The sequence below is a fragment of the Ciconia boyciana genome, chromosome 24, assembly GCF_034638445.1.
Source record: "Ciconia boyciana chromosome 24, ASM3463844v1, whole genome shotgun sequence".
Lineage (NCBI taxonomy): Eukaryota > Metazoa > Chordata > Aves > Ciconiiformes > Ciconiidae > Ciconia > Ciconia boyciana.
Window position 1 is genome coordinate 1,703,805 of NC_132957.1, and position 12,280 is coordinate 1,716,084.

Consider the following 12,280-nt stretch of genomic DNA (forward strand, 5'->3'; position numbering starts at 1 on the left):
GTTCCATTTCTAAGGATTCATCTATTTTCAGTGGATTCAGTTTATGCCCTTCATATCTGGAAATGGGATTTCTCGACCCTTCCCATGCCAGCGTGAAACACTTGGTGTGGAATCTGAAAATTAAGCAGATTTTTTCCTCTGACATACTTTTCAGTGTGTCAAAAAAGACTTTATAGTTAGCTTTAACAGCTGCCTTGTGAGACCCCACAAAATCTAGCTTGCAACCTACAACTGCATCTCGTGAACAGGTTAGAGTTTTAAAAGGAAATAAATGTTTCTCGTTGGTAAAGAAACCAGATATGACTCAAACACATGTGGAAGAGATATACTGAGTAAGAAGACGATGTTCTCCTTTTTGTTCCTAGAATCTGGTTCAGACCAGGAAAGGAGTAAATAAGAATTTCCCCTTTTACTGGATGGGTTGTAAAGTTTTAAATGAAGTATGTTTTGATTTTGTTGCTGGTATGATACAGGACCTGTGGGGAAAATATTTTAAAATACATTCAGTTGTTAAAAATCAAATACATTTTAAATTTAAATACAGCAGGACTGCCATTCCTCCCCAAAACTTAATACATCTCCAGTCAGGCATCTTCAGTGATTTTTTTTTTTTTTTAAACCCCCCTGCTTCCTGCCTCAGTAGGACTTATGTCTGAAATTTCCTGTTTCAGTAACTTATGTTCAGATGAGACATTTAGAAGGGCATCAGATCTGACAAACTATTTTCCATCTGGAAGAAAAAAATTGCCATAGGTGCTCACAATTGTTTATTCAGGAAGTTAAAGAAGATCATATCTGAAGTCCTGTAGTGCTGCTGATTATGTAACAAGCTCAAATGTTAGATACTTTTACCTACTATCATCAGAAATAAAATCAGGTATTTATTGCTAACCTCGCCACTTTAATCTTGGAGATTGACCAACAGTATAAAAATTCAGTCCAAAAAGCCTGTATGAAAGGAATGGTTTAAATTCAGAAGCCTTTGACTTTTAATGTTTGGAGCACTGAAACAATTAAAACCAGAACACAGTTGTGGAGTTTGTACTGAAGGAGTGAACTTTTTGTAAATTGTAATCAATGCAGTATTGAGCACAGTGTAAATGAAACCGCTGTCATAGCATGTTATTTCTATCAGTAAATGTAACGCCGTTCCAATAACTACATGCGTACAGCAGTGGCTGACCAGCAGAGCTAAACCCCCACCAGGATGCTGTGGCTGTTCTTGTTAGTTTTGTGTGTGATGCCGGGAATATGTGGCTCATTGCAGGAGGAATTTATGGAGGTAGGCATCATCATTGGGCAAACTGAAATTACACTACAGTTAAGTCCTTTCAAAAAGAAAAGCCAAAGAAAGACAAGATTAATTACTTCTTATGCCATATCATGTGATATCTGACAATGCAGCATGTTCTTGATCGTCCCTTTAGTCATTGTCCTCCTTGCTTTTCATAAATAAGAAACAGCGAAACAGTTCTGCCTCAGATCTTTGATTGTTCATGTTCTCCCCCCTGCATAAAGTTGTACATCCATATTTGCATGTGTATAAAATACACATGTGTATGCAAAACAGGAATTGGCAAAAAAAAGCCCAAACAACCAAAAAAACCCAACAACAAAACCCCCTGTCAGCACTACAGTTCTCATTGTGCCAGACAACATTATAGTGGTAATGGTTTAAATGCAGGAGTTCCACCCCTTCAATTACCAGTGCCGCTTCCTGCCGGCAGCCAATGAAATGGAAAACAGCAATATGTTTTCTGTGCAAATGGGCTACCCTCTTAGATTCACTCTTGTTTCCCATGTGGTCATCGGCCGAATGATTAAGTGCACTGGTGAGACAAGAATGCATTTTGTGTTAGTCATAGACAAAAAGTGGTGCATCAGTGGACTGTTGATGAATATTGGATGTTTTAAGAAAATCTGAAGTGACTGCTTTAGCAGATGTGGAATGACATTGCTCTAGTGTGTGCAAAATGTGGGTCACTCAGAGAGAAATCTAATGAATAGTTTTTCTTTTTTCTTTTTTTAACATAAGCTGAGGTGGGGGAGAGGGAGTGCGTTCAGGCAAGGTGTAGAAATGGCAGCTAATTACTGCTAGTGTTGTCTCACAAACGGAGCTCATTACCCGGCGTGCAACACCCAATGCGCACACAGAGCCAAGATACCAGTTTATTCCAAGTTTTGCATAAGACCGGGTGCTAGGTGGTAACTGCACATAGCTAGCACCCTGATTGTTCGAACAGGTACAATATTTATCCACTCTAGTTATACATATGCATAAGCGATTACATAAAACAGTTTCTTATTGGTCTACATTTCTGTACCTTACTCTTAAAGCCACAGTACTACTTTAATGTTCTACACACGCTCAAAGGTGAGGGGTCTCTATTTGGGCCGGGGTCTCTGGCTCAAGGGATGTGATTTTTAGTATTATAATGAGGACAGTTCACACAAGGGTGCTTCTTATCACACTTCTACTAATGAAGTCAGATTGTTGTCACAATGTTTCACTCAGCTCACTTATTTCTTCGGGATGCGTTTCACTCCCAAGGGCAGGAATTCTTGATTAGACGTTCCACATTCCAGTATGAATCCCCCTTATCAGCTTTATGTGTGCCTTGGCCTTCCACCAGCTCTAGTGTACTCACATCTGAATCTTCCCACAGAGCTGTATAATACTGAATACATAGCTGTATAACACTGAATTTCAATTTACTACATTTAATCAACTACACTCATAGCATTTTGGAGTGATGGGAAGTTCAGGCATTTTTAAGTAATACTTAGTCTTGCCAGTGTAGTGGTTGCTTCTGAAATTGAGTGTTGAACCCTATAATATTTTCTAAAGTAGTGTTCTAAAGTAGCTTATATATAAATAAGCTTTGCATGTTCTCAGACTTTGTGCTGCATTTCATGGTGAAAACCAGCATAAATATTGCTAGGCTATGACAAACATTTTAGCCAATCTTCAAACTAATGGCGTAGGTATGTGACCAACAAGTATTTGTTTTGGGATGTGGTAGGGTTTGTCTAACTATTAGTTCAATTACTTCACTAAATAGTGAATTACAATGTAAAACCTGTAGATTTGATGGAATGCATATAAAATTTGTGGACAAAAGAATTAAAATGCAACTATTCTGAAACCTGTGTGAGTTTGTAAAAATGAGGCTGTAATATTTAATAAAAGTAGCCATTAATAATTATCAATACAAACATTGCTGTAAATGTTGTAGTCTTATGCTATTATCATGAGAAGTGCTCAATATATTGAAAAATGTAAACCTCAGAACTGCAATGCTAGAAATTCTTTTCTGTAAGAAAAGTGAAATTGCACTGCTTACTTTCTAGTTAGGCTGTCAACCCTTTTTACTGAAAAACAGGTTCTTAGTATTTCCCATCTTGTAGGGAAATGGGACTTACTTTAGTAATGCATGTTGCCTTGAATCTGTGTTTCAGTTGAGGTAGGCAGAGCTCATATGGGAACTGTCAGACACAACTGGGAGTTGAAATTGTACCCTGAAGCCTAGTCCCACAGACTACCTGCATTTTTCCTGTTGGCCTTTGCTCTAAAAGCTCTCATCTCCCCTTGCAGTGGTTTTCTGCTGAAACTTGTTCTCAGGTTTGTTTTTTCTTTCCTGCAGGTGTGGGTCAGGTGGTGCTTCAAGTGGCTGCAGCCACAAACTGCAAACATCACTATGGTGTGGAGAAAGCTGATATTCCAGCCAAATATGCTGAGGTGAGGTTTGTTTTTTTTTTGAAGTGAGTTGTGTGTGTATGCCTTATTTGAAAGCTAACTCAGTGGTTCAGGATTAACTGTTAAGTGCTGTGCAGGAGGAGAAGCAGAGTTTCAGTCCTAGTTGCTTTTGCTTCTTGGGGCAGTAAGACCTGGACCATGGCATGCTTGGGGAAAGAAGCGTATGTCTAGTCATTTGCTAGCAGTGCTTGCAGGGTGCACAGAAGGAGTATTAGCATGTTTCTGAAGTGATTTCAGGACCAGGAGAGGTAAAGTTGTTTTAACAGTAATGGCGTAGTACCTATTCAAAAGGAAGTGCAGTGTAAGCTTCACCTAAACACCTGTAATCATTCTGTGTCTGAAATGGCTCTAATACAGGGCTTCCAGAGACCATAGCATTAAGCAAATCTGGGAATGAGTTCACCAGACAAATAGTTCTTAAAGGTTTTAAAGGCTATGTTTCTGCTTATGGTAGTGATGCCCCTTTTTGGTGTCCTAAAGCTGAAGTTCAACTTGTTTATGAAACTGTGGGAGGCTAATTGATGAGGCCTGTGTTGGGTGTCCAGTTAATAACTGCTTAGCAGGCACCTAAATGAAGTCTTAGTATAAGAAAACTATAATGTTTAGTCAGGCAGGCAGTTTTCTTTATGCTTCTTCTAATTCTGTGCCAATGGGGACACACAAAGATAATCAGTTCTGAGGCAAACCTGGAAGGCAAATGAGCTACAAGCAAACAACAGAGGTTAGTCATGCCTTACCATAAGAAGTTTACTTTCTTCAGTAGACTGAACAGAAACTTATCCCTCTGTATTGTTAAAATGAGCTGACTCAGTCTGTACAGGCTAGAAAATTATACCTTATGAAGGGAGGGGGAAAAAAAAAAAAGTCCTTCATCTTCCTTTTCAGTGGTGTGGGCAAAAGTGCATAAACACAGTAGCAAAGAGGATCAGACAAGGATCTAAAAATCTATTTTGTTTCCCCTGCCATGACCCAGTGGAAATTTCCAACTAGAGCACTCTTTGCAGTCCCTCTGCATGAGTGTTCTGGTTTCATTGGGGAGTCACTTGCAAGGCCTGGACTCCTGTCTGTGCTTACTATTAAACTTAAAGATCAGTGTTAAAGGGGGAAAGTTAAATTCTCACTTTCACTGACATGCCTCCATGTCATTGTGCAAACACAAGGCTTTAGTGAAAATGGTTAGCAAACAAAAAAATTACCCACAAATTGAATATTAGGAGTATTAACTCATGTGGGGTACCTTCAGTTTCAGAAGTACACCAGTATTTCATAGGATTACTGGATGAACAAAATATACTGCATTATTCTTCTGGTTACAGACCATGTCCTGTCAGATTTAACAGCTAAACAGCTGCTGCAGTGTCAGAATGTGTGAAGCTGCCTGTGTACAGCTAATCTGCCTTGTGCTGCGTGTAATGGACCAGTTTTCCTGCCCATCTCTGACAAACATTTGTGGAAGGGATTGGATTAAGTTTCTAGTTAAGATTGGCTGCGGCAACACATCTCTGGTTACTATGATAATTAATGCAGATGACTTTGAAAAGCTTCAGCTAAAGAGGAATAATGTTATGGATTTGTTTTAGTGAAGTTGTCTTAAAAAAATTAAAATGTAAGTTCATACAGCATATGAAAATACTGAAGATTTTTGTGAGTTATCCTACTAAGCTTTGGAGTGCTTTTGAAACGTAAAGAATTTTAAAACACATCTGTCAACACACACTGTTTTATTGACCTGCTGATGGAGGTCTCCACCGTCTCCAAGTTGTCAGTGAAGCCAGAATTCCTGCTATGCTTCTCTCCCTTATCTCCTTTCTCTGCTGCCTCCAAATTTGGGCCCTTCCATATATGTAGTCAAATCCTAAAGATCAGGAGGTTTTTTCAGTCTTCCAAGACACTTTTGAGTTTCATTTTCACATGTGTTGTATAGGTGTAGCTGGACCCTGGCTGCCACTCTACAGTAATGACCTCTGCTGCTTATTGTCAACTTATGCAGATGGGGACAAGATTTTGTAAATGTGGAGATGCACATTTTTAAGGCACCAGGCTATCTTCATGTATGGGGTTTTTGGTTCCTTTCTCCCATATTTGGGCAATGGAAAACCGGTGCCAGCTACCTGGTTGGGTAGTAGCAGCCTTCCATCCTCTGCAGCCCTGGTCTGTTTAGATGTAGTTTGAGGCATTCTTCCTGGCTGCTCCAGCAAGCGTGATGCTCCTTCCATTTGCTGTTGCAATGGCTTTGCATGCCACTTTCTGCTTTCTCATTCACCCTAGCAGGCCTGTCTTTATCCTGTTTGTTCCTTTGCTATCTGGGCTTAGACTGGGCTGCGTTCAGTGCCTCCTACTCGCTGTGGGATTATGTACCACAACACAGTAGCTACTTAAGGTTGTGCCATTTTTAGTGTTGAGCAGTGTCAACTCAGATTGCCTTGCTTATAACATGTAACTTTGAAAAGGGGGGAGAGAAGAAGATGCCAGCTTTGACTTGGCCCTGATGAAGCAAAGGGGTTTTTTTAAGGAAATGAAACTACAGTAGTTGTCTGTCTGCCTATCCTTTGAGCGTTAATGGCAAAAAACCCAACCCAAATCAACCAACCAAAAACTCTTGGGGGTCAAAGAACAGTGTCAGAACTGCATCTCCTTTTACTGTGATATAACTGGTAACACGAGATGTCCTAATAGGTGGTTTTGTTTTTCCTCTCTCTTCTAGACGATGGACAGAGAGTTCAGAAAGTGGATGAAATGGTATGGGAAAAAACATGCAGAATACACAGTGAGTGAAATTCAGCTGAAAAACTTTGTGATCCATGCTGATGTACAGAATTTGCAAAGTCCTCTCCAGCCTTTCACCAGCCAAGCAGCAGTATGAGTCATATCTGCTTCCTGGCTTTTATCTTGATCCCGAGGATGGTGTTCTCCAAGACATCTTCCCAGGCCCTTCTCTTTTTCTTGCTTGACATGTGGTATGGTGTTATTGGGAGCACTTTCAGGTCTTTTCAGAAGCTCTTGGAAGATTTATTCTTAAAACAACAACGTTTTAGAACTGGGGCTGCCATGTGTCTTCTGTTTGTATTAAATCTCCTTTTACTCCCCCCCGCCTCCCCCCTCCCGGTGTGGGGGTGCTGCTGGGTAGACTACTGAAAATGGCAGCTCCTCCTTGGGTTTCTGAAATCTCCTGCTAGACACAAAAGCTGAAGCTTTGGTTCTGCAGGCAGGTGAAGGTGTGGTCACCTGGGACAGGTGGTGGAGGGGATGGGATGGCAGGGGTTTCAACATTGGGGAGCATGGAGTTGAAGTTCTGGATGAATGCCAGCACTGTGAGATTAGAGCAGAAGACTCCAGGACCAATTAACAGGGTCGATGGTTTGTAGTTGGAGGTAAGGGGTGGGTTGTGGGCTCAGCAAAGATGGTGGATGGCCAGTTCTGATTTGGAAAGGATTGGAATTAGATCCTCTGAGGGTGGAGCTAGAGCAGGAGGAGTAAATGGGTCATCACTGGGCATCCCTCTACTTGGGGCTGGGGACACATGTTGAAATAGCTTTCCCCTTCCTCCAAATGTTACTTAATCATTGTGGATGTGTTTTCCGCTCCGTAATGATAGTATGAAGCATGTGCGGAGTCATACACTGTCTCGTATCGTTCCTTCCCCTTTTCCTTTTCTCCCCCTTCTTAACTGTCATTAAGAAAATCTGCTCCCTAGTTAATCACTTTCCAGTGACGAAATGTATGTAATCGTAGTACAATAGGAACCCACTGGGAGTTTTGAAAATACATGTATTTATGCTTCTCCTACCACTTTCCTATGGTCAAGGAAGAGGCTGGATGGATCAGGGTTGTTCCCTAATTGCTCAGAGAAGTTGGGTCACTCTCTCCTGCTCAGAAGTTGCAGCTAGCAATGTGTACTGCAGTTGAAGTGCAAGCAAGTGTTTGGGGAACTACTTCTTCATTTTCCTTTTGTACAGAGCCATTATTGCTATGTTACTGGAATGGTTTGAACCATGCAGCTTTCAGTGTTCCAGCAGTGTGGGATCAAATGGCAGGTCGTAGATGGCCAGCCTTTATTTCCCAATTTTCTGTGTCTGCTGGGATCCCTGGTGCTCTTTAGAGGGCTTATCTTGTAACGAAGGATGCTACAACTCTCCCCTTGGGAAGCAGGCTGGAGAAGGTGATAGTGCCACCTGCCTCTGTGCACTTTCTTCCTGAAATGCCTTTACTGTATAGCGTGACTTTCTTCAGAGGGTTGCTGGGCATGCTGTGGGACTAGTTTGTAGCAGGATTGATATCAGGCTGCTAACTCTTTCCTGCTGTGGAAACACTGTGAATGCTTTACTTTTCATGAAGTGGCCATATGGCATTTTACCATTGTGTCACCCAGCTGGCGTTACATGAAAGGAATTGTTACTGAAGATAGTCTGCTTATGAGCTGTGTAATTTAAAGAATAGGATAGGAACTTGGACTGAAATATTGAAAGCATATTGATTGCCGTAGGCAGCGAGCATTTCCATATTGTGCATTCCAAGTGACAGAGTCTGGTACTATATTGAAACAAAGCTACTTATTTTTGCTAGGTTCTTTGGCTTTTATAACTCTGTTTTCTGAAAAGCATTTAGAGTAAAATTTCTCTTGAGTATGCAGTCAGTTTTTCTGGGAAGAGTTGAACATTTGCAGCACTTCTTGTCTTAAGGAAAGTTGGTTTCGTATCGCCTTGTCATAGTGATGCTTGAAGATAGATTTTGGTCTCTTACATGTAGACACACAGGGCAGATTTTATTTAGTTTTTGTTGCTTCATCAAACATCCTAGGCTTACATTGGCTTTTTTTGGCCAAACAGTATATTTTCTTTAGTAACTTCTTAGACAGCATTTTCTGTGGGTGACTATCGTTAAACAAGGAGGAAACGTGGTCTCATAATGCAGCTAGAAGACACTGGAAGGCATGGAATTAAAAGCCTGGTATCTTTATCTTTCTGGAAAACAACTTTGTCCCTGCAAAATGCTTAGTGGGGTCCCAAAATTCCAAATGTTGGAGACAAAATAAGCACAAATTGAAGTAGCCTGTCATCAGCAGAGCTTAACTTGTGAATTCCACCCTAGTGTTTTAGGCAGTCATATGAAAAATAAATATTTTGAGAAGAATAAAGTGTTGGAGGAGGGAAGCTTGGCAGAAGTTCAGTGGGAAGAAGTCTCAGATCCCACCTGCAGCTTTGTCTGAATAATGTGGACAGTGGTTTTGACTTCATGCATGTAACAGCTGCCTTGCTGTAAAAGTCAAAATTGTGGTACATAAGGCAGCAATAAATCCTGGAGTTGGGCCTGCAGGGTTGTGGTGTTTTTGTTTTTTGTGGTTGGTTTTTTTTTTTTAACAGCCAAGATCCTAGTACAATTATAAGTTTCCAATACAAATGGATTTTTGATTTCTCACTGAAAAGTGATCTTCTGCTTGTCTTAAGTCTTGTCTTTTAGCTAACACTGTTTTGGTGAGGCAACAGTTGATTGCCGTTACCAGCTCTGCAACCATCAGATTCACTTCCTCTACTTCCCCACCGGAATATTCTTGTTACTGCTGGAAGTTCTGAGCTTGGAGACATGAATTCTGATGAGCAAGGTCCAGTGACAACATTTAAAATAAACCCTGATTGTCCAGGTATATTTCCATTCCATTTTGTCCACAATCATAGAAGAAAGTATCTTTTGAGAAATGGTTCCATACAAAATATGCAGAGGCACATATATGCAGATCTTTTAGTAAAACAAAACATCATTGCATAGTCACTTTCAGATGATAATTGCACGTTAAACTTCTCCAGTAGCTAGTGGCAAAGTGTCCTGAGGCATGTTGGATGCCGAAGGCTTCTGCAGAGCTACAGCTGCTAGTGGTCATCGCTGCAGCTTTAGAGTGGGAAGATCCATTTGGGGCATGAGAGGAGTGGCAGAAAGGTTGCTCATCATACTTGTAAGTCTCCTGATCTCCAGCTATTGTAGGTAATTGTATCTCATAATCCTGTTAAATGAACTGAGTTTCATTTTGAATGACGAGCTGTTCAATCTCATGATTCTAATTGGAAAAAAAAAAACCTCGAGAGAGTAACACTTTCTGATAAGAATCTTTCTTAGTTTTTATATTCAACTGATATGTTTCAACTTGCTATAAATATTTACATACCTGTGCTATGGTTGTATGGTTGTTGATGTCTAATTCCTGATCGGTTAGGGATAATCATATTCTTTGCTAGTCTTCTCTTTTGCATTCGGAGGGAATGTATTATCCTTCTGGGGCTTTTTTCATCATCATCATCTGCTTCAGCTTTTTGGACTAGAATGTCCCACTTCCAACACATCTGACTTTTTCAACTCCTTTTATCTTCTCATTTCTCTTCCCATGGAACTGAGAAGTTTCCAAGATTAACCTTAGCCCATTCTTTTCAAGAAAACTGTTGTATGAAGGAAATGGGAGACTTTTCTAAGGTCATTAGGCCTAGATAATTAGAGAGTCTTTCTTGGGGAATTTCCGCACATGTGCAGTCACCAAATTAAAAAGTGGTATTGCAATTAAAAGCAGATGGGTTTTCATGGTTTCTAACTGCAAATATCCTCATGTGGCCCCAAAATCAGAGCCATCTCCAGGTATCTAGGGCACAATGCTGAGATTGCTGTGGAGCAGAAAGTGCTTAAGTGTTCTTCCTGGGGTACCCTTGAAGAAAGTTTTCAGTGTGTCCTCAGTGCCTACTGCCTCAGTGCCTACTAGAAGTTGTACTCTTCTGCTAGGAAGGAGAAGGTATTCTTCCAGTCCTAGGTTAGAGTAGGTCTCTGCAAGCGAAGTTGGCAGTAGCTGCAGTCACACATTGGACTTCTGCTGAAGACAAGGATTTGTTTTGGTTTTGTTTACTCAGGGCCGTTATAACAGAATACCTTCCCCTGTTCCATAAAAGCTTGTTTTAGCAGTAGGTGGAGATCATCTACAAGTCTTCAAAATAAGTGCAGGGAAACATAGGTCACCATTGCTAAAGGCTGGGATTTTGGCTGGATGGACATTTCTGACACACACGCTGTCTGCTCAGAGGAAACCCCAGTAGCTTCTAATAACTGAAGATGCTCTGTGGTTCAGCCCTGTGGATTAGAGGTGATTTTTGTTGTGCATAAATCAGTGGAAGCCTGGCATCTGTAAGCTTGCAGGCTTGTCTCTGAGCTTGGGGTGCCCTGTCTGGCTTGTTTTCCTGGAAATCTCTGTTCTGAGAAAAAGCAGAGTGATTTGTGTAGGAGTTTCATTGTCTCTTGTTGCCTGATACCAGCTGCTGGCTTGTGGGGATAACTGACATCACCTGCACTTAAAAACTTCCATTGCTTAACAGTACACTGCAGCTGAGGAGAGGACAAGATATCTGTTTGTCCCAGATATTTTTGAATGCCCTATTTCAGCGGGAAACTTGATGTTTTGGTATTTGAAAAGCCCTCCAAACATCCCCTGTGGCTTTGAAATGATGCCACATTTTGGAGGTTTGGATTCATGCCTCTAGTTATTTTTGAAAAGAACAGGAACCTAAAAATAACCATGTGTACTTTTCCAGGCAGAAATGACTGGTTTTTGTGAGCCAAGTGTTTGCATGGAGGCTGCTGGAATGAGGCATTCTGCGTGTGAATTTATGGCTTTGTGTAGCCGCTCAAACAGAGCGTTACCAGAGAGACTCCCAGCCCAGTGCTGGGGCGAGAACGGAGCCCTCCTCCGCGGCAGAGGGGCTTGACCTTCATAAACTGTTGCTCTGCTACGTGATGAATGCACACCGGCTGGAGCGTACCTCTTGTTGCTTCCCCTGGGCGGTGACCTGCCAGTTTTCTTCGAGTTACAAGAATCAGATGCCGTAGAGCGTATTTCTGCAGTCTCTGTACAGCAAATTTATCTGTTTGAAAAACCAGAATAAAAACCTGTTTTGGCTTCTAAATTTAGAAACAATGCAGGCTGGCAGCTCTCTGAAGCGGATTTCACTGAGCTAATTATCCTTTTAGATAAAGCAAAGTCTCCTGCATTGTCTAATCAGATGAAAATATCTGCATTACAGATGGTCCCTTCCATTCATTATTCACTAAGGAGATTAAGTTTCGAAGAGAGAGGAGGAACACTATGGGGGTGGGGACACTGGTGGGAAGAGATTGAGTGCATTGCCGTAGCTGTCACTGCTGCTTTGCCCGGGCGTGCCACCTTGTCCCTACATGACCATAACGGACCACGTTCTTCTACTGGTTTAGCTACTGCAGCCCTTGGCCAGGAGTTAGTTAGCTGGAGTTTCCTTACCAGTTCTTGTTTCGCTCTCAAAATTATTATAAACCACAGAGCTGACTGGGATTTTGGGGGATTTTGTTGGATTCCCTGTGTCAGTTGATGGGAAAGGCCCTACTTTCCTCCTTTTACGCCATCATTTAGTGATCACTGCTCCCCAAGTACAGTAGGTGAAGAAACTGGTTGTCAGGAGTAGTCAATCAGATAGCTCTTGTACTCTGTTTTGAATGTAGCAGACCACTGATCCAGGAATCACT

At 41.4% G+C, this 12,280-nt stretch overlaps 1 protein-coding gene across 5 annotated transcripts in view; it reads left to right on the top strand.

The window, feature by feature from the left end:
- The window catches only part of DOT1L (DOT1 like histone lysine methyltransferase), a 78,419-nt gene that overhangs the window by 24,585 nt on the left and 41,554 nt on the right, over window positions 1–12,280 (top strand). For all 5 annotated transcript variants that reach the window (XM_072845406.1, XM_072845404.1, XM_072845405.1 and 2 more), the window contains exons 6-7: window positions 3,645–3,739; window positions 6,462–6,524. In XM_072845406.1, the coding sequence (XP_072701507.1) occupies window positions 3,645–3,739; window positions 6,462–6,524 (158 nt within the window). The remainder of the gene's footprint in view (window positions 1–3,644; window positions 3,740–6,461; window positions 6,525–12,280) is intronic.